This window comes from Cyanistes caeruleus, chromosome 5 (assembly GCF_971803275.1).
Source record: "Cyanistes caeruleus chromosome 5, bCyaCae1.hap1.1, whole genome shotgun sequence".
Taxonomy (NCBI): domain Eukaryota; kingdom Metazoa; phylum Chordata; class Aves; order Passeriformes; family Paridae; genus Cyanistes; species Cyanistes caeruleus.
Genome location: NC_141705.1, coordinates 40,475,363 through 40,503,145, shown reverse-complemented (window position 1 = coordinate 40,503,145; position 27,783 = coordinate 40,475,363). Strand labels below are relative to the sequence as shown.

At 37.6% G+C, this 27,783-nt stretch overlaps 1 protein-coding gene across 39 annotated transcripts in view; it reads left to right on the top strand.

Annotated features, from left to right (window-relative positions):
- RAPGEF2 (Rap guanine nucleotide exchange factor 2) overlaps positions 1 to 24,719 on the top strand; it is a 181,900-nt gene extending 157,181 nt beyond the window's left edge. For 10 of the 39 annotated variants that reach the window (XM_086887874.1, XM_086887891.1, XM_086887887.1 and 7 more), the window contains 13 exons: positions 2,501 to 2,658; positions 6,556 to 6,796; positions 7,044 to 7,427; positions 8,977 to 9,188; positions 9,270 to 9,393; positions 10,000 to 10,023; positions 11,056 to 11,279; positions 12,095 to 12,289; positions 13,990 to 14,142; positions 16,185 to 16,410; positions 17,996 to 18,561; positions 21,134 to 21,439; positions 22,597 to 24,719. In XM_086887874.1, the coding sequence (XP_086744000.1) occupies positions 2,501 to 2,658; positions 6,556 to 6,796; positions 7,044 to 7,427; positions 8,977 to 9,188; positions 9,270 to 9,393; positions 10,000 to 10,023; positions 11,056 to 11,279; positions 12,095 to 12,289; positions 13,990 to 14,142; positions 16,185 to 16,410; positions 17,996 to 18,561; positions 21,134 to 21,439; positions 22,597 to 22,622 (2,839 nt within the window). In that variant the 3' untranslated portion in view covers positions 22,623 to 24,719. The remainder of the gene's footprint in view (positions 1 to 2,500; positions 2,659 to 6,555; positions 6,797 to 7,043; positions 7,428 to 8,976; positions 9,189 to 9,269; positions 9,394 to 9,999; positions 10,024 to 11,055; positions 11,280 to 12,094; positions 12,290 to 13,989; positions 14,143 to 16,184; positions 16,411 to 17,995; positions 18,562 to 21,133; positions 21,440 to 22,596) is intronic. The other 29 variants (XM_086887876.1, XM_086887895.1, XM_086887875.1 and 26 more) reach the window with 10 other exon arrangements.
- The last annotated feature ends 3,064 nt before the right edge of the window (positions 24,720 to 27,783 follow it).

Here is a 27,783-nt window from a genome sequence, read left to right as displayed (position 1 = left end):
CCTCTGTCTGTAGTAAAGTTCTGCCTGGTCCATAGTGCAGCATCCCAGACAAAGTAGCAGTCCCTGTGTCTCCCCTCTGCAGCCCTGCAGTGGGATGCAGAGGATTTTGTGTTTTGAGGGAAGAAGCATTCAGATAACTTCTGTCATTTCATTATCCCTCTATCCTGTTCGTCATTCTGCAGGAAAGTTATTTCTTAGTTAATGTGCTATCTCGCTGAATGACAGATGCATACAGAAAGCAAAAGAAATGCTGTTTTCTTAAAACCACAATCTCCTTTCATTAAAGTGCAATAAAATATTTTACCTAACAATAGATCTTCATGGGACCTGGATTTTTTTTAGTGTTGCTCTTTTTATCTGGTATTTTTAGAGTTCATGACTTATTTGTATAAGTTAGAATTCACTCAGATTCTAATTCAAGTTTTAAAAATAGGATAGACTGTGTGCAAAGTAAATTATTTCCAATTTCTTATATGAAGTAGAGCCCAATTTTAGACACTTTTTTTGCTTTCTAACCCAACATTTTCAGAGTTGATCCACTTTATCGAGGCTGCTTCAGTCATGATGCACAGGATAGGTATAATATTGTATAAAACTGGCAAACTGCAAAAGAAATACATAATGCAAATGAAACTATTAATGTAAGATTCACACTGTTTTAATTTGATTTGAACTTAGGTAAAATACTGTTGTTGGCAGTCTTATGAAATCTGGTATATAATAATTTAGAACGACCAGAAAGCATTTTGAGGTACAAGGGCTGTAGGTTTTTTTTTTTTTTTTTTTTTTTTTTTTATAATGTGGAGTGGTTCCTACTTGAAAGACATTTTATTGATTGTGGCAATTCTTTTGGTTGTAGTGAAAGACTTACTTGCTTGTGGCTTAGCATGAAGGTGCTGTGTGCTGAGTAGGTCATCGCTGCTTGTCACAGTGTTTTCTGCTTGATGTGGAAATACAAAAATACAGATGTTCAGATTCACCTTAACTTCTGATTAAGAGAGAATCCTGTAACTTTTTTCAGTGGCCTTGAGTGTTTCTGTCACTCTCACAGCTTGAGGTTTGCACTTCATGAAAGTGTTCTGGTAATACAGAGTTACCTTGTTTTTTAAAAGCAAAACAATGAGAAAACCCCAACACAATAAAGAGACCTACCATGCATCGCCTTCTCAAAAGCAGTTGTGTCCATGTCATTAAAAAATGTGTCTTTAATACACAGACACTGTTCCAGACTACTGTTCAATTCATAGCACTTAAAGAAGTGGTACAAGATTGTGCTGTTTAGAGCTATTCATTGGTAAGCACAAAAGGATATTGGTGCTGTAACAGCTATCAGGGTAATCATCTAGCCTTTTATTACTTCTGTTTAGGTTTTCTGAGGATGGATACAGCACTAAGACAAAGGCTTAAGTGCCCAACATTAGAGTACAAGTGGTCATTTGTGTTGCATCATTTAATTTACTCGGCTGACTTAGTTGTAATGTTTACAATGAAGTCTGAATTCTAGTTTATGCTTTACTTAAACGTGTAGATACAGATTTAGACGTGCTTGGCTTTTAGTAAGGCCTTGCCTATACTTGCTACATTTTTTATGCTTTCCACTTACTATAATTACAGCTATTCAACATTTTACATTCTCTGAGTATTTTATTAAGGATTTTGATTTATATATTTAGAGAAAAGTTCAGTGGCTGTCTCCAGCTCTACATCTCGTGCTGGATGTTTGGCTTCACTTAATCATGAACTCAAAAACAATAAGCAAATCAGTGCCTACTATAATATGATGATAGCTCTGTCTCTGATCCATCTAGCACTACTGACCTCCTGTGGGACCCTTCCTTACACAATTTAGTGGACAAAACCCTTCACCTTTGTCACAGAATATTTTTACAGCTGTCAGGTACTTTGGGGAGGTTACTGATAGCACCCAAGTGTGGCTGTTTAGCTTAGCCTTACCCTGGCATCACTTCAGTCACACTGAGTGAAGAGAAACTCAGAGATGTGATACAGGGTGTGAAAACCAAATGATCCTTTCTCACCTTTCTGGTGAAAGATCTTATATAATATGGCTACAATATATCACAAATATAGTTGCAAATCCTATCTGTGATGGGGTAAAATATCTATGAAGTTCAGGCTTGAAAACAGCACTGACGTGACAGCAGTACTACTCAAAGTCTGGGTGATGGGGTGATGCAAGGATGATGAGGTGTGTACCACCTTTTGAACGAACAGATTGGCCAAAATCACTAAAAAATGAGCCTAGCAACTCAGAGCTTAATGATGAGGATCTTCTGGCAGCATGAGCAGGCAAATCGAGTCACTGTGAGTGGACTTGCCCAAGCAAGTCCCGTTGTCTGAAGAACCTTTACTTCTAAATAGCAATTGCTGTAGTAACAATTGAAAGTATGAAAACGTAGCAATAGAGACATCACTGAATCCCTCTAGTGCAGCCAAGCTCTGAATGCCTGTCAGTCCTGATTTTGTTTCTTTCTGGTTGCAGTGACATTGGAATTGGCCAGTCTCAGGATGACAGCATTGTGGGACTGAGGCAAACAAAGCACATTCCTCCGGCTTTACCTGTCAGTGGAACCTTGTCATCCAGTAATCCCGACCTGCTGCAGTCTCATCACCGCATCTTAGACTTTAATACTACTCCAGGTAAGAATCCTTTTTTCATTCTTGTTCTTGACCTTTTAATTTCCTTTCATAGTTCAGGTTTCTTGTTTGGATTTGCAGTCTGAAGAGACATGTGAGTTTTTATTAACTGTTTGCTGTCACACACAAATTAGTCACATATTCATGTGTTAGGATTCATTACATCTGTTACAATATACTTCACCCACATACAATAGATGTCTGTTTTTCATGTATGCTGTATATAGAGTGCTTCTTACTGATTGAGTATTCTTGGCCAGTAAAAACCTGTTTTGCTTGGTATTTTATAGTTTTGCCTCTGTGGATCATTGTTTACAAGACTGCAATATTTTCAAATAGCATAGTAGATCATTAGCTTATAGTAAAGGGAAAGGACATTGGACTGAGACACTAGGCTTGTATTTCAGTCTTTTTCTGAACAGACTTACATAATTTCTAGAACATTTGTAAGGGACAGAGTTTCAAAGTTTCTTGTTAGTCACCCTGCCCTACAGCTGTATGCCAAATTCTTTGAATATAAAATCCCTTTCTGAAATAGATAAAAAATGAACACATTTGGAGAGGATCAAAGCACAGGGGTGAGTGAGGGAGAAATAGGGGGAGAATATGAGGAACTTGAGAGCCTTATCTTATAAGAACGGTTTAGCTGGAGCTCCTGGTAGGGCTGGGATTTGTGCTCTTATCTGGCTGCAGGAAGGTTCTTAGTGGGAAACCTTTCCTGAGTTAAGTATCCAAATCTTTGCTATTAAAATACAGCTTCTGGAGCAGGATATGGTGATGGTAGCTCTCCAGACACTTGGTTATTTTAGCCTAATCTTTAGAGAATTATTCAAAAGTAGAACTGAAAATACTGTGCCCTCCTAAGGCTGAGGGATTTCAAACATTACCTAAAGGATTAGCTGAAGGGATGGTGCTTAACTATCAGCCTACACACTGGCTGAGTTGGTGCAGTCATTGTGCTTGAACCTGGGGTATTGAGCATTACTTCATCTCAGGTGTTTTAGGGCTAGAGGAGATTGCAAGGAGGTCATTTATGATTTTTGCCCCAGTGCCTGAGATTGATTCTGAGGGTCTGGGAAGGTGTATATTTTTTTGTATTTTACCTAATGGCTAGTTCCAGCCCTCTGAAGCTATTCTTGATCAGTAAGAGCCTAGCTTTTCATCAGGACTTTTTCTATAAATGGGTGAAAATTCCATTCTCTAGCTTACTGTTTACCTAGACCAGACAGTTTTAGGTAATTAGAGTGCCTCTAATGCCAAATGCAACAAGTGGCCAACTCCCAAAGCTGTGGGCATTCCTGTCTCATGAGCTTGGACAAACTTACATGAGAAGGAAAGCCATTGCAAGCCTAGAGCCCTTTAAATTACAGATGGAGTCTAGAGAAGCTTAATAAATGAATAAGGTTCAACTGTTTGCATTTTGCATTGAGGAAGGGAGGTCAATATGATGTATTGCCATTGCTCCCATGTTTTAACAGTTTTTCCATGTCTTTGTAGGAAATATATTTCTTCTTCATTAAAAAAAAAAAGTTTGTTTTGTTTTTGTATTTTTAAATTTGCCTGAATGTCCACACATGGAATATTTTTAAAGTAATTCTCGGGCAATTTTTTTTTCCTTAGTGGAAAGAAGGAAAAGGGGACTTGAAATGACAAACACATGCCTTACGGGCTTTAGAGATGATTGCATTGTATATAGAAGAGTTGAATCATATTTCTATATATTTCAAGACTTGAAAAAATTAAAGTCTGCAGTTTTAATTCTTTTTACTACCTTGGTCTAAATTAAAGATGGAAATGGAGGCAGCTTGCAAGAAATTGAATGCACTGGAGGAGAAAGAGAAATTGGTAGAGCAGCTGTCCTTTGAGGCTTTGAGAAATATCCCTCAGGATAGAAAATAAAACAACTTTCTCCTTTTAGAAGAGTAGTCTTTGAGGAGAAAGTGTGAACAGCTTGAAATCTGCAAGGAGTCATTTTAGTTTTTCTTCTGATTGGCTCGGGCTGTCTCAAATATACTTTTAAAGGTTTATTTTTAAATGTTCAATAGCACTTTGATTTCTCTTTTCTTGTGCTGCCTTTGCTGTTTGATTGGAAGTCAAAATAATAGAGTAATGATGAACTGCCAGTCACTGGTATTTTTTCTTTCCCCTCACAATCTTTCTAAGGGAATAGATTCCTATCATACAGCATTGCATTCTTCAGCCTGCCACTCCAGTTTCCCTTTTTGAAAACCAGTGAAGGGGGGTGATTAAGATTCTCTTCAAGTGTTTTATTTAAAAATTATTGGGCTGAATTACTTGCTGCCATTGCTATGGCTGCAGTCATTTCACTTGCTGAATACATTTGTGTATTCTCTGTAGAGCTTTTGCTCCCAGCTCTGATAGGTAGGCAGCCTGAGAAACTGGGTGGTAAAATGCAGTGCAAAGATGGGACTCCTCTGTTTGCTGTCCCCTGCATTTCTTCATATTGACTTCAGTGACCCAGCAGAGCAGGTTATTTCCTTGTTGCACAAAACATTTTTCTTCTAGGGACCCTTAAACAGTTTCTCACCTTGATCCTGTTTACAGTAGCTTCTCAACTTGACAGCATTTCTTTGGCAAATATTTCTGTAACAGCAAGAGGCAGCAAGATCTAGAGAAGGGTCTGTTTTTTAATAACATCTCCAAAAGGCTGTGTCTTTGGCATCTGCCTTCCTCCAGGTGTCAAGAAATGTAGAAAGTATTTCAGAAAATACTCTGCTCTGTATCCCTCTTCAACTAATTACTGAAGGAAGATGGGTTAGTATAGAGTTGGTGATAAAAGGTAAAATTGGCTTGCTTGTTATGAAGTATTTGTACATTTAACTCAAATGCTTAGGAAGGGCTAAAACTGACATCCTTTATGTGTAACTTATGATGTAATCAGTTCTAGTGTGTTCTGGTATTAGTACTTCTCAAGCTACAAAAAACTACTGTGAGCTTTAAAGTTACAGACTTAGTTGTATGAAATTTTTAAAATAATATATTTAAGCCTAAAAAGCCTTTGTGGCATGTAAATGAACTCTTATCAGAGAGATTTATCTTAATGCTTTCCAAATTATTATTTTGGAAACATGCAAGATCAGTGGGGAGGTGTTTTGTTCTTTTGTCACAAGATTTCTGCTGTTGAACAGATCTTTCTGTAGTAACTTGTACATGTTATGCACATTCAGGTCTCACAAAACAAGCCCCTCTAGTTGTACCAAAGTTATTATTTTCATTTGACAGCTGTTTTTTCAGTATTTTTTTATGGTAGTCATTTCAGAAGCCTTCATTTAGAACGCTTTCTATTATTATATATTTTGTTGCTGTATGACCTCATTGATCTAAAAAATTAATTATTTTTAAGAAGAAACATGTTAAAGAATAATGAGTAGATGTCATGCCTCACAAAACTAGAAAAGTTTATTTCAAAGAAAGGGAAGAAATTAAATTAATTGAAATACTTGTCAGTTAAAAATACCTGAGGTTATAAACCCCAGTGATAGATACCTGTATAATTTAATTTATCTCTTTTTTTTTTTCCTAATAATACAGTGATAACTAGCAATATTCATTTGATCAGTGGGTCTGGATTTCAATAGATTCATGCTCATTAGTTTGTTTGTCCAAACTTTGAAAATATTAACATTTTTGTGGCTTGCTTCATTTATAGCCTAACTAGCTTCTTTTTCTGGATGGTAATAGAACTAGATTTTGCTGAAGATATTTGTCAGTAAGAGCCTAGCTTTTCATTAGGACTTTTACAGAAGTGAAAACTGATAACACTAATAATTAAATTCAATGTGACTTGCTCATTCTTGTACCACTAAGTTCTTGTACCACTAAGTTCTTATTTTTCTTTTCCTACTAAATTGCATAACTTGCTTGTAATTTTTTCCCCAGAATTACCAGACCAAGTCCTGCGGGTTTTCAAGGCAGACCAGCAAAGTCGCTACATAATGATCAGCAAGGACACCACAGCCAAGGAAGTGGTCATCCAGGCCATCAGGGAATTTGCTCTCACTGCAACCCCTGATGCCTATTCACTGTGTGAAGTCTCTGTCACACCTGAGGGTGTCATCAAGCAAAGGAGGCTTCCTGATCAGCTGTCCAAGCTTGCTGACAGGATACAGCTGAGTGGCAGGTAAGATGGAGACTGAGCTGAAGCTGATGATGCCAGTTTATTAAGTCAAAAATCTTGTTAAAGGAGTGTTAATTATTTAATGTTCTGTTTCTTTGCAACACATCGCTGCTTTTATGCAACTTCTCATTAATACCTAGGCTGGTGAAGTTCATTTTATTCTCAGATTCTAACAGAATCATTACTGTAACTCTTAGCACTAATGAGGTATATTGTATCTAGTGTATTTTTCTGAATTTTGTTTTGACAGGTATTACCTGAAGAACAACATGGAAACAGAAACCCTTTGTTCAGATGAAGATGCTCAAGAGTTACTAAGGGAAAGCCAGATTTCCCTACTACAGCTCAGTACTGTTGAGGTGGCTACCCAACTCTCCATGAGAAACTTCGAGCTGTTCCGTAATATCGAACCCACGGAATACATAGATGACTTGTTTAAACTCAAATCAAAAACAGGTTGCACTAATCTAAAAAGGTTTGAAGAGGTGATAAATCAAGAGACATTCTGGGTGGCTTCTGAGATTCTAAGAGAAACCAACCAGCTGAAAAGGATGAAGATCATTAAGCATTTTATTAAGATAGCGCTACACTGCAGAGAGTGCAAGAACTTCAACTCGATGTTTGCCATCATTAGGTATTGCCCACTAATAATTCTACTTCTAAGTAAAAAGCAACTTACATTAGTCTCAAAAATAAAATGTACTTAATAAAGTAAACCAGTTTATATTGCTAACATCAACACCTGGCAGTGTACTAAGGACAGTGTTTTCTGTAATCTGAAATGTTTGCTGAAATATTATTTGAAATGCTACTGTTATGTAGCTATTGCTCAAGGTAGTGTGGGAAGGTGAACATGGCACTAGAGAAACCAGTGCACTTATTTAAAGACAAAGACCTAATGAAAAAGCAAGTATATACACACAAGAAAACTACATAATTGTTTCAAATGAATGGGTTAATTTCCACAAAGCAGCTGATTTTTATCCATACTCTTCAGTATCTTAAATTCATTCAGCTGTGATATGTTGCCTTTGGTTTTCTTTCTATGAGCAGTTCCTTCCATAGAACTCTGATAATAATCAATAACACACTGTGATACCATAACAGTCTGTAAATAAAGATCTTTTAATAAGAGTTTTAAAATGCACTGAAAATCTCAGAAAACCCTTCTTCGTTTTGGAATGAGAACAAAGAGAGAAAATTCTAATGTCTATGTTTATACACATTTTTTAAAACACAAACAAAAACAATCCCCCTATATTGTCTCTCATGAAAAAGCTCAAGTAAGCTGCCTCAAACTGAAAGTGCAATCGCTGTCTTCGACACAAGCTCTTGTCATCGTTGTCTTGACATTCAGTCAGCAGATTGAATGTGACACTTTCCTTGAAGATGAGTAGGTTTGAATACTTTCCAGCAAATGGGGCAAGTTCCAAAGTCAAGGATCCATGCTGATGATCAGTCAGCATCTCTGAGACATCAAAATATTGAGATTTTCTTCAGCTATTTCAGCCAATCTCAATGAGAAATAAAAGGAGCCTGTCTGGTAGGAAAAATTTGAGTGAAAGAAAGATTCTAGGTATCAGACTTTGCAACAGGTAGAAATTAACAGCAAGACAGTCCGTGTCATTGCAGGGGAAGAAGGGGGTTTGTACCAGCTACAGCTTGAGAATAACCTTAGATAATGGAGAGTGTTATGAAATTTCATCTAGAAAGAACAAAGTCAGATTATTACAGAAATAAGGTGGGTCAGTGTGCTGTCACCACTTGAACATTATCATGGAGGTGGAAGATGGTCTTTCAGACAGTTTGTTCATCTGGAAGTGGTGATCCTGAGGTACTTAGATTATGATAGTCTTATCAAACTCAGACACTGTTCTAAATCAACAAATACATACTCTCTGTAAGGTTTAATTACTCATCCAAGTGTAACTTTTATCTGTTTATGGTTACATCATGCAGATATATCCAGTTTTTATGGCTTTTATTAAAATGAACTTCATTATTCTATAATACATGCTGGCAAAAAGAACTTTCTAAATTTCTGTTACTTTATTGACACTTTTGTGCTCGGGTATTTTGGCTATACGGTATTTTTACCATACAAAATTCAGTATGGTCTTTTCTAGGATTTTTTTGTTTCTTCCTCTTGTTCTTCAACTTTTTTGCACTTCTTTTGTTTCAAGTGGCCTGAATTTGGCACCAGTTGCAAGGCTCCGAACTACTTGGGAAAAGCTTCCGAGCAAGTATGAAAAACTGTTTCAAGATCTGCAGGACTTGTTTGATCCATCTAGGAATATGGCAAAATATCGTAATGTCCTTAACAGCCAAAACCTACAGCCCCCTATTATCCCCCTGTTTCCTGTCATCAAAAAGGACCTTACATTCCTTCATGAAGGTAAAGGCAGAAGTATATTATATTTCACTAGCTAAGGAAAAAGTAACTTTCCTGCCTAATCCCTGATGTTGTTGATTGTAGGAAATGATTCTAAAGTGGAGGGCCTGGTGAATTTTGAGAAGCTGCGGATGATTGCGAAGGAGATACGCCATGTCGGTCGCATGGCGTCCGTCAACATGGATCCTGCTCTCATGTTCAGAACAAGGTAAGTGTGTTGTACCAGGCAGAGCTTTCCCCAGCTGGGACAAGGCTAGGTGCCAGCAAGAGGGACTTTTATGTGCCCCTTCTATTGGAGCAGTGTGAAGTTTTTGTGTTAGCAATTGACCAGCATGATGTGGTGGTCTAAAACTGGAGAAACCATTACATTTTGTGGTAACTGATACAGTCTAAAATGTGTCTTACTATTCCGTAGTTGACAGTTACTTCATAGAAATGAGATTCTATCAGTGGGAGGGAGAGAAACTGTCTTGAAAATAGATCTATTAGCCTATTTAAAACATTTATGGGTGTCAGCCTTATAACTTTGATTTAGTAGTAGTATCTGAGTCAGTGTCAGCTACTTGTGTTAGAAAACGTGGAGTGAATGCTCTTTGACTTCACCTTTGACAAGCTTATTGCATACTCTTTTTTCTTAATTTGAGCTATAAGAGTTTGTAATATCTGACTGTATGCCCAAGTCAAGGCTCTTTTTAGTGTTTGTGGGCTTCCAGAACTGCTTGTCCTGAGGTCTGGTCTTTTTCTTTCTGAGCTTGTGATCTTTCTCTGTCTCTTCTTAAACCCATGCTTTATTCTTCGTGGCTCTCACTTGCAGGAAGAAGAAATGGAGGAGTTTGGGGTAAGTGGTTGGAGACAACACACACAGACATTCATTCTTCCTTTACCATTTGCATTTTTTCCTACTTTCTATCTTTAATTTTCTGGTGCTTTGACATTTTTTTTCTTTTGTTAACCCTTTTTTACTGACAATACATTTTAATCTAGGAGTGCTTTTGATTTGAGATTAAAACAGAAGTTGTAAATTATTTTTAAGTGGTCATAGGTAGAAGTCGAATGTTCTTTCCCACCTTCAGTTTAAATTGGTGAAAGAAGTGACTTTGGGTCAAAGAGAAATTACAAAATGACAAAGTTGCAACGGCTGAAAATTTCAGTGTTAAAATTTCAAAGGTATTAATTTCTTTATACCTATTTAAGAATAACACAATCAAATTCAAAAGTTCGAGTATCTGCTTGACTAACTTACTTTCATATTACAATTAGCCATAATTTTTACCTTAACAATTAAGGGTCAATGCATAGCTTTGATATACATACACTGAAATGTGTATGACATTTATTTCATCATGAACTAGCTGATCATTTTATTTAACAAAATTCTCTTCAGTCTTGCAAGCTATGAAGAAGTTCTATTCTGTAAAACTAAGCTGTATATTTTGTATACAATCTGATTTAAAACACAGAGGGCTTTCAAAATGCCTACTTTATATGCATTTGAATTTGAACCTTGAATATAGTCTTGTGTCAGCACTGCCTTACTGCATGAGCTTTTCCTAATGCTCCAATCCTCTCAGTAGATGGCTTGAGAGAACTACCTTGAATGCTTTTCTAGATGTGTGAAGTGTTACTGTCTAATGTGAGCAAAATAGGTTAAAATATCTGTGCCATTAAAATAGCGCCTGTAACCAAGAAAAAAAGATTTCCTGGCCCTCATCTTTCTACCTGTTATAGCTGTTTGACTTACTGGAATGAGGCATGTAAGCTTTGACCATAGACTGACATTCATGCACTCTCTTGCACGTTTCATGTTTGTAGGGCAATACCATGTTGGGCTAAGTCATACCTTTGCTCTCTTTCTTCCCCCTCACTCCAGGTCTCTCAGCCAGGGCAGTGCCAATGCAGCAGTGCTGGATGTTGCACAAGCGGGGGGGCATAAAAAGCGGGTCCGTCGCAGCTCCTTTCTTAATGCTAAAAAGCTCTACGAGGATGCTCAGATGGCACGGAAAGTAAAGCAGTATCTCTCAAACTTGGATCTGGAAATGGATGAAGAGAGCCTCCAGACTCTCTCTCTGCAGTGTGAGCCAGCCACCAACACATGTGAGCATTGTCATTTGTTGTGGATTTCAAGAAAACTGTTCCATGTAACTGTTTCTAGTCCAATGAATCAACTGGGAACAGTAACTAGACTGTGAAGTAGAAAATGATTTGTCTAGTCAATTTTAAGTACTAAACGTCTATGAATCCTAAGGAAATAATCTTGTGGATTAATAGGATAGAGACACAGGTGACAAGGCTTTAAAATGATGTCACAATGAAGTGTACAATGGCTTTTTAGATTTGTCTGTGCAAAGGGTATGGAGGAGTCAAAAGTTCTTTCATATTTCTGATATGCTGAGGTTATTAGTGTGAATAGTGATATGATTATTCTGAGGGAGTAGGGAATTTTCTTACGTCCAGGTGTTTCAGAGATACCTGAAAGGCTGTACCTGGGCCAGCAGAGGGGAACCTTATCCTAGATATCAATTTTGTTTTGATTTTAGGAAATACTACATTTTATGTCCTTCCCTTTCTGCAGGGTAGAAAAAACTAGTAATTATATGTCTGAATCAGTTGTAATCATTATGATTGCCCAGTATAACTTCTGATCATGTTTTTTGTAACAGTGGTCATTTATCAGAGCTTTATTTTGAGAAAGAAAACTTACATTGATAATGTACAGCTTTTAAATGGAGTTACATCTCCCCCTCTTTTCCTCTTCATCTTTCCTGCCTCAAGATATCATGCTGCATTAATTGTACCAGTATTTGAGCACCTTGTAATTGTTAATCAGAGGGCTTTGCAGTCCTCAGACTAAAACACCACGATGTCCTTAGCTAGTAGTCATTCAGTGTTTTGTCCCCTTTCTTGCAAAGTGCCGAAGAACACAGGAGACAAGCGATCTGGGAAATCTGAAACATCACCAGTGGCTCCTCGGGCAGGCATCCAGCAGAAAGTGCAACAGCAGCAGCAGCAGCAGCAGCATAAAGTAAACCAAGCACTGCAGGTCCCAGCCGTGTCTCTTTATCCTTCTCGCAAGAAAGTGCCAGTCAAAGACCTCCCACCATTTGGTAGGTGGAACAAGGAAGAATTTGGTTTAATTTTCTAAAGTTTGTTTGCCTATGTTGGGAAGACATTTTTAATCAAATACAGTTCAGGCTTCCATTTCTGGTAGTATGATATGCAGGTTATACCTGTTCATGCAGTGTCTCGGCATAGTTCTCTTCTCTAGAAATGGAAAGAAACAAATTTAGGGAAAGCATCCTGTCAATTTAATCAGTGTAAGTATTTACCTGTTACTAGCAGCTGGAAAGAGTAAGTGTTTCTCACTGTTTGCCCTGGGATCTTCTAGAGGAATTAGGGACCTGGAGTTTTTGAGATGCCTCAGAACTTTTGGTGTCTCTCCTCAAGTTAAATTTTTAAGGTGAAATCCAGGCCTGCTCAAACTGGCAGTCCTGTCAGAAATGTGGGTCTAAACTTTCACATTGACAGTTGTCCCTTTGGTTTCTACTCCCTTCTGTTTTTTACTGTTGTTACGCAGTTGTTGCTGCCTCCATATTCTACAGAAAGGTACCAGACTATAGGAACAAATTCTACCCTGATTTTCAAATCTGTGTCCCAACATGTGTACAAAAAACATGTATGCTCTATTAACAAACTCCTTTTATCACAAGCATGGTAATATCCCTACTAGCTTTGTATAGCTGGCCCTTCCTTTTTCATGATGGTTATTGCACAAGAACTTAATTCTGATTTCACTCTGTTGGTTTTCCTCATGCACTGTTTGGGCTGCAATAAGGCATTAGAAGCAGCAAAATGAGCAAGAAACAATTCAATGTTCATCCAGATCTTGTTGATTTTGCCATTAAATTTTAATCTTAAAAAGACTTTGAAGCTCCATAGACTGCAGTTTTTTGCTCATAGTGGCAAAGTTTCTGAAAACTGACTAGGTTATGCTGATCAGGCAGCTATGAATTATTGATAGCAGGATTGTGATCAACAGATCAAAGATAAAAGTCCACGAATGCTTGGACTAACCTCTACCACAAATATTGGCAAAAATGTAAGAGAAACTCTGTCTTCACTTGTAAGGCTGTCCCAGGGTGGATTTTTGAGGGGAGGGGAAGAGAGATGGATAAATGTAGTCTGGGAAAAGCAATTCCTGATGCCCTAGATCTTTACATCATATATCATCTTCAGGATGTTTTTACTCTGTAGTTTCCCAAAATAAGCTGGTGCAGAGATAGTTCTTAAAAATGAGAGAAAGGCAGCTGCAGGAAGGCCTTGTTTCATAAGCCTAATCCTTATTAGTTTTCTTTCTGGTTTCCTTTGACCTTCTAGGCTACTCTGAATAGAAAACAGGAGAGTAGTTTGAATTCTAACCAGTGAGATGGGTGTGTCTGTATTTAAGCTAATTTTAGTTCAAGCTTCTCAGTAACCATTCCTATGCATATCCTCAATTATATGTTGTATAGGCAGTATTTTGCAACATCAAATCTTCATATTTTCCATGGCAAAGTGTTTATCTTAAGTGGCCAGAATGAAAGACCATCTGCACTAATATGCAGAAGTAAAGAATATATTTTAAATGGGAATAAATTTTAACATTTTGCTTCATTTAAGCTGGTGTCAAGAACTCAGAAAAATACAGGGAAAGAATGTAGCTTTTTCTTCCTGTAGGGTAGGGTGTCTGCTGTACAAATTCATTGTGCAACATAAGGATGTATTTATACTGTTCTTTTCATCTGCCTACTTTAATTCTTACCTAAAGGCATTAACTCCCCACAAGCTTTAAAGAAAATCCTTTCATTATCGGAAGAAGGAAGTTTGGATCGTCACAAGAAGCAATCTGAAGACGCTGTCTCAAGTGCATCTTCACAGTTGTCTTCTCCTCCTACTTCACCACAGAGCTCTCCAAGGAAAGGTAGTAGATGTGTTCAATATTTCTTACCCTGTTTCTTGAAGCTCATGGACTTTGGAAGCTTCTGAGAGAGAGTTTGGGCACTCAATACTGCTGCTCCTATTTTTGTCACATACGGTCAGCAAGAGGGCAGAAAATGTAGTGCAGAGTAGGGTACATGAAAGGTAGCTGTGAACCTGATTTCAAGGATCCTTGAAAGCCCTCTGCTGATCAAAAGCCAGAAAAGATAGCCTGGTGTGATACAGGATTTGATGCAGTAGGTCACTCTGGCTGCAGCTGCTTCTGACAAAAAATATTCCTATGATCACTGTTTCCTGCTTTCAGTGAAAGGATGTGCAGGTTGAAACTTAAAATCTTTGTGCAGCTTTGACCATGCTGGTCTATTAGAGAAATTATTTGCTGTGTCATACATCTGAATGGGACATAACCTATGTATGACAGAAAGGCTTAATGTATTTGGAATTTGGAATATTTAATACTGTAATTTATATTTTATACTACAGAATATTTTAATAGAAGCCTGATTTTTTTAAACCGTGTGTATGAATTTTTGAGGAATGGTATTATACATTGGAGCTTTTTATAATTTTTTTTTTTTTTTAATATTTTTTTTTTAAAAAAAGGATATTTTAAAGTCAATTCACAGTTATTTTTTGAAGGGATTTTTTTCAAACCTGTTTGTTTGCTTTCATTGTAGTTCTGGCTATGAATTGACAAGACAGAGTATGGAGTCATTGTCCTGTAGTTTAAACAAAAAAAAAAAACAACTTTGGAAATATGATAGCCTAGATGTATTGCGTGTGACTTCTAAGTTACTCTTTTTTCAGAATGGCATAAAAGTTCAGTTTTAACAGTTACATAATAGAGCATTATGGTAAAATATACATTGGGGCTGGAGTGACTTGTATTGAAGTGTTATTTACTAAGGTCAGATGGAAGAGGATAATATGTAGAGGATACATCATCTTAAGTCCTTCTAAGCTATCATCATTATTTCTCTATACTACATTAACAAAGAGTGAACTTACATAAATATGGTCAGGCCTGTGCATTTTTTGAAAAAGGAATTGGAATTCTGTACTTGACTTACAGTGTGAACAGGACTTTATTTTTGCAAAGAGCAAGTCATAAACATGATTAAAAAAAGTTCCTTGATGGTTACATGAAGTTAATTATATGTTCTTTCAGATAAAAATGATAGCATTAATTCCCAGCATTAGTTCTCAGCAAGTGAACTGGGGTAGATCCATTGAAGTATTTTGGGACTTAGGAGTAGAGTGAAAGCAAAAAATGTAAACTGCAGTGACTTTTGGATGTGTTTGATGATCTTTAACTTAGCTGTCAAGAACATTCAGCACAATTTATTTAACACTGAAAGAAAAGCTGAATTTGCTGAATTTGCTCCTATGACACGGTTTGCAGATTTTATCTCGGACTGTGTCAGTGCTACCTAGTTCCAAATTTCACCATAATTCCAGTAATACAGAATTTGGAATTAATTAGTCAGCCAAGTATCACAAAGAAACTTGAAAACCTGCTTGTCTCTCAGGTAAGATATGTAATAAGCAGTCAGCCCAGACATCTGGGCTTCATATATCTGTTCATCTCTGAAGTGTAGCATTGCAGAATTAAAAGACGGTATAAGAGAGACTCTGGGCTTACTTTAAGCAGTAATCTCAACCAGAGCATCTCTTTCCTTCCAGTCTTGAAGACGGTGTTTATGGACAGGCAGATTTTGAGAAGTAATATTTCATAAGGAGGATACAAGTATGATGATGAATTTGCAAAGGATTTAGGAGAGGAGAGCAGAGAAGAGAGAAGGAGAGCAGTTGGTTTGTAAATGAATAGGACATGTTCCCACAATCCTCAGTCTCTGATTAAGATCCCAAAGACAGTGTCACACACTTTTGCAGGGCTGTGTAAATGTAATGGTAGCTTTGTTTTATTGCCAGTTTTATTGCAGTATTGTCAGTGGCCTGACAAGAACTGAGCAGGCATCTTGGAGATGTCTTGGAGAGTCTGATTAACGCGATACTCCCTTGCAGGCTACACTTTGGCTCCAAGCAGCACCGTGGATAACTTCTCCGATTCTGGTCACAGTGAAATTTCTTCTAGATCTAGTATTGTCAGCAATTCCTCTTTTGACTCTATGCCAGTCTCCCTGCATGATGAGAGGAGACAGAGGCATTCTGTCAGCATCGTGGAGACAAATCTTGGTGTGGGAAGGATTGATAGAAGAATCATGATTGAACCAGATCAGTACAGTTTAGGGTAAGAATTTTATTTGTACTTACTTGTATTATACTTTCATATAGTGTGTATGTGGCATGTGTATTTGTCCATGTAACTTCCCCTGTATCTCTTAAGTATTTTTTCTCCTCTGCTCTTTTGCTTCCCTGCTGCATTTTGTGATAATGCTCCCTTCCTGCCAAGAAAAGGTTTTGCACTCCTGAGTGAATGATGAGGTCTACAGCAGCAAGACTTTACCTCAGTAGATGTTACCATCTGAGCATTTCAGTGGTGCCATAGATTATCCACTTTGTGGCAGACTAATACCCTAGCCTGCTTTCTCCATGGGAAATAAACTGAAGTAGATGAGATATTCATACAATTATTCAGTGATCAAACTGAGAACAGAAATAGCTAGCAATTTTCCAGTCTGCTTCATGGAAAAGTGCATATTTGTCTAAATCCAAAATATTTTACTCCAAATATCTCTTCTAGTCAACAATAATTGCAAGCTAAAATTCACATTACACTGCTGGTTGTCTCCTAATTTTCTAGGTAATTAACTTTTGTAATGGTGGGGAAGCTAGTGCTGTGAGGAGTTCCCTAAATCTCCAGCAGTGAGCCTTGGTGTGCAAATAATTGGCGCTTTGGCTCCTGTTTAGTCTCCACTTATTTTTTTATTTTATTTTTTTTTAGTTGTTATTTGGATGCTTCAGTCCTCTGAATGGTTTCTGGGGTTTTAATCCTGCAGGGTCTGTCAATGGCAGACCTGTTCCAAAACCGCTGTAATTCAGCTTTGGGAATCTCGTGCTATGCAAACTTTTTAATCAGGTGTCTTAAATATTTGGAAGAAGAGGGTTCCAGTCTGCATAGGAAGGTGCCCTGGAATAACAAGTCCCAGGAGCCTGGATATCTACTAAGCAAAAGTGACATTTTGTCAGTTTTCTCTGCTGCTGTGTAAGGGATCGTGTCCAGCTCATTTAATCATTGAAAGGCTACAGAAAACATACTTGCTCTACAAAGTAGTGAGTGTTTCCAAAAATAAGATTCAAATACGTTTCTATTTGCAGGAAACTTTGAAAAGGTAGCTTTCATAGTTTCCTAAGCAGAAAAAGAAATCTGAAATCTAAACCTGAGTATCAGCCAGTTCCTGCTAAATTCTGTTTCTAGCTTTTGTACCATTTGCTCGGCAGGGCTGGAAAAGCAGTAGAATAACCCTGTCTGTTTCCCTCTATGTGTGTCTCTGTGGTTTGCCCCTCTTAAAGGGCTGTTGTGAAGTTAAGATTTTACCTTTTAAAATTACACTGCTGAAGTGTAAGGCTTCAGCAAATTATGTATCCAGTTGTGTTTGTTTGTTTTTGTTTTATTGAGGATATACTTGAGAGAAAAGAGTTATATTCTCAAAACTAAATTAGCCATTCATGCAAACAATAAGTACTATAGAGTGCATCAAAATCTTCAGCCATAGAATGGTTTGGGTGGAAAGGGACCTTTAAAATGTCATAAAGGCTACCTAGTCCAACCCATTGTGTGCTTTGTTTTTCTTTGGTTGTTTCTTTGTGCGTCTTGTTCATGATTTCCAATTCCAACACTGGATTTTTTGTCCCCCTCATCAATGTGTATCCAGCTCATATGCACCGCTGTCAGAGACCAGAGGCCTGTATGCTGGAGCAACTGTACTTTCTTCTCCTAGTACAGAAGAGCTGTCACAGGACCAGGGGGACAGAGCTTCGCTCGACGCAGCTGACAGTGGCCGTGGTAGCTGGACTTCTTGTTCGAGTGGTTCTCATGATAACATCCAGACAATACAGCACCAGAGGAGCTGGGAGACTCTGCCTTTTGGACATGCTCATTTTGATAGTTCAGGCGATGGGGCAGGACTGTGGGCCTCAGGCGGCCATATGGACCAGCTGATGTTCCCTGACCACGGCACAAAGTATGGCAGGCAAAGTCAAGGTAGGGAGGGCCTTGATCAAGCACAGTCCAGAGCAAGCTGGGCATCTTCCACAGGATACTGGGGAGAGGACTCCGAGGGTGATACAGGTACCATAAAGCGGAGGGGTGGGAAGGATGTTTCGGTTGAAGCTGAAACCAGTAACATAACATCTGTACCAGCAGAGGAGACAAAGCCAGCTCCTGTCCCCGCTCACACAGCAGCAGCAGCAGCATCAAGTAGTACAAAGGGGCTTGTTGGTAAGTTAACTTCTGTTTACCATGAAGTAAATTAATTAATTTGCTAATGTTTTCTCATACTGTTCTGCATTTCTTTTGTCTGGTTTGACTTTTTTATTAATTTAATTTAATTTTTAAAGCAAAACTGAGCATTTTGTAGTCGCTCTTAAATTTTTCCCTTTAACTGTGCTTTTATTGATAGGGAAAGTATAATTTATTGTTGATTCTCAGTTCTGGCAGTGCCTTTATGTTTCAATAGAGCCTGCCATACATCAAAAAACTAGCTCAACTGCTGGACAGTATTTTGAGAGGTTGATGTACTTAGATGTCTGTTCTGAAATTTGAATTTCTCATCACAGTAAGGCTCCATAGGCTATATTTAGAAATCTTAGTAAATGTGGCCTGGTTTTTATAGAAGTGTTTTACTTTATACCTTTGTATGACTCGTCTGATAATTGTGAATGTTCCTTACTTCTGAAAATGGGATCCCTTTGTGCTTAAATACCAACTGAAATGTTTCTTTGGACTGTTGAAACTGAAGAGGTTTCAAAGAAGTTAGAGCTGAAATACATTTCTATGCATTCAGTAATGGAAAGATCAGATAATATATAAATTAGTATGAAGATGTCTTTGTCAGAGCTTAACATTTGTATCATATTGTTCATTCTATGCATCCCAATCCATGGGCCATCCAATGCCTCTGCATTTTTGTCTCTTTTCTTCCTTTCATTCCCCCTACTTTGCCTTTTGTCAGGTCAACATGAAGAGCTATCTAAAAGCCATTTTTTGCTGACACAGCTGAATGTCTGCCAGATTGAGGTCATGCTGAGACCACTGTGATAAACTGCTTTTCCATTTTCTGCCCGAGTATATTGCTTAGCAGTGGCGTTTTGCCTCAAAGCTTGGTTGCGGGTCTAAATCCCTGGACTATTAAGAGGATGAAGGTGTACAGATTCATGCCAATCTCTAATTTTACTCTTTGATACCCTTGGTTTCCTCCAGAATGTGTAACAGGTGTGCTTCCAAACTTGTCTCTCAAGGCAGTGCTTGCCACTACATTTTTAGAGACTTGAAAGAACATGAAAAAGACCTGAAAAGTCAAACCAACACAATTCCATGCCCTTCATTACTACTAACTAACTGTCCTGCAAATGTAACTCTGTGTGTCATTATCCAACAGAACCTTCTGGTTTACATAGTTCTTTTGAACTTAATAGACATTGATTTCTTGCAGTACTTCAGTAGAATTTTTCTACAATAGAAGTTTTCTATAGAACTCAATCTGATTTTCAGAAATCTTTGAATAAAGTTTCTCAGAAACTTCTTCATGCTGCTTTGATCAGTTAAAACAGTTTGTCCCAGAAAAGTACTTAGACTCTATTGGAAAATATGGTTTTGTTGGATTTATTACCAAGGATTTATTTTTAGTCTATAAATGCTTGCATCCAAATAAGCACCAATCCATTTTAAGCTTGTACTACCTTTCAGTCAAATCATGCTGCCTAATGCAGGGTGGTGTTGTCATCACCACTTATGCAAGAATATACAGTGTATGACAAGCTATGGAAAGTAAATTGTCTGTGTTGGTGGTTTTTTCCTGCTGTATTTGTGTAAGGTGTGTCATTAAAGTGGTCATGTGGTAAAGGGCTGGGTCCAAAATATGTGTTCAGTATCAAAGTCCCAGATGACTTCTTTAAGTACTTAACCCTGAAACAGAGACTCTTGCCTCTCTGTTCTGTCCATACAAATGCTTAGGATTCTTAACAGGGTTTTTTTTTTTTTCCCCCTTGAAGTTCTCTCCGAGAGACCTTTTCAGTATGCCCTGAGTTAAGCCTTGTTCTGGTAAACAGTTACATCTCAGTGAGATCCACAAGCCAGGTGGTGGTCTTTCCATCTCCTATATAAAATCATATTCAGTCATTTTTCTTGCAGGAAGGCTTTCAATTTCGATTTTGCAGAGAATATGACCATAGGGACTGCAGTAGTGCATGCAAATACTATAATGATGAAGCCCACTTCTCTTCCTGACCTCTTGGAGTTGTAGCTTATGCCTCATTAAGTAGTAAGATTTGTAGGATGAAAATAGTGTATCAGATGCATTTATCTTTTTCCCCTCAAAGATGCTGAAAACAAAAAGATGAGCTTTTGGATGCAAAGCCCATCTTCAGAATTAAGACAATCGTGCATTTGTGGAGATGCCACCATTCTTGACATTTACTACTTCTGTAGACTCTTGAGTCTTCCATGTTACTTTGATCACTGTACATTTTACTTTGTGCAATTGATGGAGCAACTTCAGTTATGAAGTTTGAACAAATTCCCCGTGAAATTTGGTGGACCTTGTTAGACTAATGCTTCACTGCTGGGAGAATGGCTACATCGTGTGTATGTTGTACATTCTGTACTTTCATGATTAATTTATTTTTCACAAGCTCTTTGTCTAGCATATGACAGTTAATCTTTGTCATTCCAATTTTATCTTCCTAGGCTTTTGAGTTGGTTGATAATTATTTAGCTTTTAACTATTTTCTATTTTCCTTTGAGCAGTGTTCCTCATCCTGTCTCTAACAATCATCTTTTGTTTTTCCTGCAGCAAGAAAAGAGGGTCGATATCGGGAACCACCTCCAACCCCTCCTGGTTATGTAGGAATACCTATTGCTGAGTTTGCAGAAGGTGGCTCCCATCCAACCAGGAAGCCTCCAGACTACAACATAGCACTTCAGAGATCCAGAATGGTGGCACGGACATGTGAGACTCATGGGACAGCAACTCCACAGCAGCAGTCGCACGGCCACTCAACTGGCAGGCCCGTGAACAAACCTCAGTGGCATAAACCAAATGAGTCAGATCCACGACTTGCTCACTATCCATCTCAAGGTTTTTCCACAGAAGAGGATGGTAAATTTCTAGTTGTTAGATTTTGAGTGTGCTGCATGCAAAACGAGTCAGTTCTTTCACATACACAGAGCAAATTGCACAAGTCTTGCCATAATTTGAACTCTATTTCATTTCAAAACTTGCTATTTGTTAACTTTTTGGAATGCAAAGCATTTAGTTCCTTCTAAATATAACTTAAAACTTGGAACATAGGTCCACCTGAATCTTGAACAGCCAAGCAGTTGGGCTTAGACAGCTTCCCTGAAGTTGCCTATGTTCACCTTGTACAGCCCTGCCTGCCGTGATTTTCCCCATTAACCATGTATTTAATGATCAAAAAAGTATCCTGGTCTACAGGATGCTTTCCCATCCACCCCATAAAGCACCATTGCTCAGGTTTATTTGGATAGTCGCCCACATTCTACCTGAAACTCTTTACACTGTGGGACACTGAGTTTTCTACTCCAGCTGTTGCACATGATGAGCCCACTGCTGTCTCTCTACCTTGCTGGTCTAAATGTGTCTACATCTTTATGCTTTAGCTTAACTGTGATGTTTTTACATGGAGACCAAGTGTAGCTGGATTGCAGCATTAAGTCCTCAAAAATTAGGCAGGGTGGTGCTAAAATCACTCACTTAAATGCTTTGTTTTGCTTAATGATAGATTAACATTCTCCTTCTCCCTCTAACTGCTTAGTTACTAAGGTTTTAGGTGCAGGATGAACTTTGCAGTTGAACATGATGGGGAAAAAAATGAAGTCTACCTTAACTGAATTGCGTCAAACTTTGAGAATTACCATGACAGAGAATTTTAATTGTTTCTACTAATGATGACTAAATGGAATATATGTTTTAGGGGAAAATGTCACATGCCTTTCTGAATCTATTAGATATCTAGGAGTATTTGTTGTTCTCCTTGGGGTAAATAAGTACATCTAGCTTTGTTAAAGCAATTGTCTGTCTTTCTTCAAGATCAAAATTCCAAAGGAGTGTGTCTCATGAGACCTGAAATGTACTGAAATTTAGATTGTTTTAAAGTATATATACTTACACAATGAAATGGAGAACACATGAGCACTATACACAGCTGTTACTGTATGCACAGCTTGTTTCATTCAGTAGCAGCCTTGTTCTTTATGAGCTAAATTCTATTTTCCCTTATCCTATTACATTTGCAGAAGATGAACAAGTCTCTGCTGTCTAAGACTTGGGCTTTTCTGGATCCAGAGTGAGCCACCTTAAAGGAGAGCACAAGAAGACGTCCCTAGAACAGGAGCCTTGGAACTATGATTAATGGATGGTGGACCTATTTGCCTCCTTCCCTGCCTTAAAGCAGCATGGGGCTTCTTCCTCTGCCCCTCCCCTTTCTGTCCCCTCTCCCCTTGCATGTGAAATACTGTGAAGAAATCGCCCTGGCACTTTTCAAACTGTGTTGCTTGAAATGCACAGTGCAGCAATCTCCAAGCTACCACTGTCGCTGTCTGCCACATCACACAGTATCATTCCAAATTCCAAGATCATCACATCAGGATGATTAACTCTGGCTGCACTTCCCAATGCCTGGAAGGGTTTTTTTTAAATCTTCCTTTTAGATTTTAATCACAATCCTAGCACTTAGTCTCATTGGGATAATGAGATAAGTTAGTTGTCAAATTACATTTGGCCTTTAACCTACAAAGAGAAAATTGCTTTGAGATCCTTCGAGGAGGCAGTGCTTATTTGCTTGTTTACAATGCCTTTGTTACAATTTTGTATGTTTGCGTTTGGGAGATCAAATAGTGCATCTGAATAGTAATTACAGTATTATTTCACACCTGTAAGTAGGGTTGCCAGCCTGAGCTCGTGGAAGAATATCACATGGCTGAGCAGGGCAGAAGGGAAGGCAGAGTTTGCAGGATGCAGCCTTTCCTTGACTACCTGACTTTGCTCTTAATGTGCCCCTCCCTGGAATCTTCACAAGTTTGTAAATGTTAGTGTTAATGGCATCCTTATCCGGGTCTGGTGTAAATGCAGAAACACAGTGCTCGCAGCTGGTCAGTGATGGAAAAAGGACACAGTGTGTCTCATACCTGTGCCTTGTGGAATACAGGATGGCATGCTAAAAAAAGTGTCACATCGTAAAAAGACAGATGGCAACCCCACCATTAAGTTATATACTTTTTTTAAAAAAAAACTATATAGTAGTTATATTAAAATAAAAATAATTAACTGGATAACACTGCAGTGAAGGCAAGTTGGGATGTCACAGGTCATGTCAGCTGTTAACACTGATCTAATAATCTCCATCTATTGACTTTGACATTAGGGGATAATTGAGCCTTTAAGTAAAAAAACATAAAAATAAATAAATAACACAGATTTGCCAGCCTTTGCAATGCAGAAATAGTCACAACTGTTAATGGCTTCATGGAACACTGCATGTGTAGAGAAGGCCAGTGTGTAGCAACCACCTGCTCACAGCTGCTATTAACCCTATAATGACTAAAATGACCCTCCCCTCTATTTTTGTGTTGTTTTTGCACAGACTCCAGAGAAGTGAAGGCTGCCAATCCGAGTAGTACTCAAATGTGAGGAACTGCTGGTCTTGGATTTTTTTTTTTTTTCCATTAAATTCAGCTGATCATATTGATCAGTAGATAAACGTAAATAGCTTCAACTTTTAAAGATCAAATTGCAGTGTTTTTTCACTGTATCAAACAAATGTCAGTGCTTTATTTAATTCTCTCTCCAGTAATCATGGCTTTTGTCTATTTGCTTATATATCACATTGTCAATTATGCATTTGTAATTTTACATGTAATATGCATTATTTGCCAGTTTTATTCTCAAGGCTATAGACCTCATGTGCATATAGAAATACAAAATCCTAGCTCTATCACAAGTTGCACAAATGTTATATAAGCATTAAGTAATTGTAGACCATAGGACTGCTAATCTCAGTTCGCTCTGTGATGTCAAGTGCAGAATGTACAATTAACTGGTGATTTCCTCATACTTTTGATACTACTTGTACCTGTATGTCTTTTAGAAAGACATTGGTGGAGTCTGTATCCTTTTGTATTTTTAATACAATAATTGTACATATTGGTTATATTTTTGTTGAAAATGGTAGAAATGTACTATGTTTATGCTTCTACATCCAGTTTGTACGAAGCTGGAAAATAAATAAATATAACATTAATGAAGTCCATATTGATTCTTACGCATTTTACATGTTCCACATACTTGAACAAATTTATGAAAAAATTTTACTTCTCTGTGTATTAATATTAAAGGGACATTGCCAAGTGATGTGGGCAAACCACTGGTGTGGAGTTTTTCTTAATATACAGTTGTGCTGCTGATAATTTTTGAAAACTTTGGTGTGTGTCCTGCTGAATGAGAATGACTGATACTGTGAGCATCCTTAGCAGAAACATTTGAGATGCCAAAAATGGTATGGGATTAGGTGTATGTAAATGCAAACAGTTTTAAAGGTAAGATCGTGTTGATTTTATATTCTGAATAGAGTAAAAGTAAGGAATATAAGTTTTGGGTAGGGAGAAGTATGGAAGGTGATCCATTTGAGTTTTTTCTGAACAAAGTATTTCAAATAATAAATATCATCCAATAGCATACCCAGTAATAAAAGCTGATTTTAATTCAATGTTAAATCTGTAGATTTTATTTTTTCCCTAGAGGCTAGGTTCTTTATTTCCAATGGTATGCAGAAGACTGGTTTAAAATATGGGTAAAAAATTGGTACTGCTAAACCCATAAACAGCGTATCCTATTTAGCTTTGAAATGCCTGACAGGTGGCATTTCCAAACCTAAAATTAGTTCAATGCAAAGAGAAGCAACAAAATGCTATCTGGATTTAAGTCTTCCTAACACAGCTCTAGAAATGATTCACACTTAGAATTATTAAGAAAGCTAAAAATCACTGAAAATATAGGACTTGTAAACATTGTGTTTTTATTGCTGTAATCTCTAGCACTGTAAGGAAAGAAATTGTGGAGATTTAGATTTGTGTGGTGTGAACTGCTCTCTGTGAATCTGTGGCTAATTCTTGTTGGGTACATTTCAACAAGCTAAAGATTAAAATTTGGTTTTGCATTAATAGAATAAACACACATTTTTACATGTTTTACCTGCAAGATTGTCCTCCAGTTGTACTAAAGGTGCAGTGATAGGGAAATAATTCATCTTAGCAACTTGTAGGTGTTTGCACACTTGTCAATTTTTCCTCTATGCTTGATACATTATTGAATTAGGCAGCACTCCCTATCCTGTTTATGCCTCCTTACTGTAATTAGTATTTTGAGAACACATTATGTAGAGACATCCTCAACATAGCATCTAGTACAGATAGCTTAATTCATTGTGGACTGGGTGATAAATAACACATCAAACAGCAATTGATTCAACAGAAGTGAAGGCCTTGGTGTGACATCTGAGAGAGGTTTGGTAGTTGTAGTATGTGAAATATGAATTTTGTACTTAGTGAGTGGATGCAGCAAGATGCAGACAAGTAAATACCAATTGCTGGTATTTAGTGTTGCATTCACCAAAATGGAAAGAAACACTGAAATCTAAGGATTTTTTTGTGTGTGTTTGAGGAAATGTCATTTAATTATCAGTTTGCTTTTATGTTTTTGGTTTTTTTACTCAAACTTACTGAGGCAGAGGCTACTCCTTTATGCATTATATTGCACATTAGAGTCAGCACAAATCTGTAAAAGATGAAGTATTGAGGGTACTGCTTTCATGGATTCATCTTAGTCATTTGGAGACGCATATTTTACATCTGTAAATCTGAGACTCAAATACTTGGTCAACCTAAGGTGAGGAACAGGTTTTGTTTTAAAATAAAAAACAAAACTAAAAGCTCTCTATTTTCTTAAAAACTAGTAGGAAATGCAATAAATTTCCAGGGTGTCTCATATGGATTGTTGCATACTTAAAACAAAATCAACTCTGGAGAATTCAAGTAATGATTCAATTGCGAGTATTAATATTTATGTATTCCTTGATATGGAATGAAGCATTAAAAATGCTTCTGTGAATCAAGCCTATGTAGCTGCAACAGCCTCTCTAACATAAATTAAATAACACAGATACATTGAAGAAAATATGAACATTGTTAAAATTACTCTGGAAATTGACCCTCTCAGGAGACAGCAGCCATGTGACATGATTAATATAATTTTGGTCCCCTATCTCTAGATTGTGCTTTAAGTAAGATTTACAGTCCTGTCTCTAAAAATGGCATGCTTTGAGAGAAGGCTTGGAGTGAAAGTACGTTTTTTGGTGACATAAGGTGGAATCCATTACTTTCTGCTTTCAACTGAAATTGTGATAAATGAAAATTTAGAGTTTTTACTAGAATATGAAAACCTTTAAACTTCTCTTTTGCTTATATGTGGTATGTAGGAATTAATTAAAGGTATTCAACTAGTAGCAACCATCAACAGCATAATCTTAAACAATTGTAATTTGATTTTCTTGGGATTAAATTTTTACAGTGATACTCTACACACCTACACACAGACAGCATTCTCTGTAGTGAAATGAATCTTGGTTTTCTGTGTCAAAACTCAATTTTGTGTTAAGTAGAAGTGCTGGCTTCTCCTTGAATGTAGACTCGTACCTCCCTGAGCTTTTTACTTGGTGGCTTGGCATGCTCTTTTTCTCTTTTAGTTTGGAGAATTAATTTGGATTTTCTTTCTTTATTCAGCTGATCCTTAAAGGTGTAGTTTTGTCCTAAGTAGTTTAATGTCTGAGATGAAGATTGTTTTCTTTGCAGCACTGTTGCCCTTGCTGGCAACGAAATCCTTTGTGTATGTATATACAAACATTACATATATAAAGACGCATTTTGTATGTGTGTATGTGTAGGAAAAACCCCATTGTGTACTAGTGCAGCATCCACTTTTTTAGCTAGGATGTCTGCACTGGAAAAGAAGCCAGTACAGCATTAAAGTAATTTTATTTCACTGAAATTTACACTGGAGTAGTCATGTTTAAAATGCTTTCTCAGTAACCACACAACTGTTTTGACATGCAGTTGGTATCTTCTGATATGGTTCCATGAAAATTTTGCCGCTTGCACCAGGGTCAGTAGGTGTGGCAGAGATAAATTGCCTAGGTGCTGTGTTCAATATGTTTTGAAGCTTTTCTCATAACTAGAGCAATATGAGTAGTTTTAAACTACTTTTATGAAGTTTTCTGTAAAAACTAAGATGCTCTGAACTGTGGCTTTTGTAAGAGAAGGTAGGCTGTGAGGCCCAGGATGGCTTTTCTGCCTTGGTGTCTTTGGTCGGAGTCCAAGTAAAACACAGGAAATGACACTGATAAAAACCAGCCTTCCACACTGAGGCCCGAC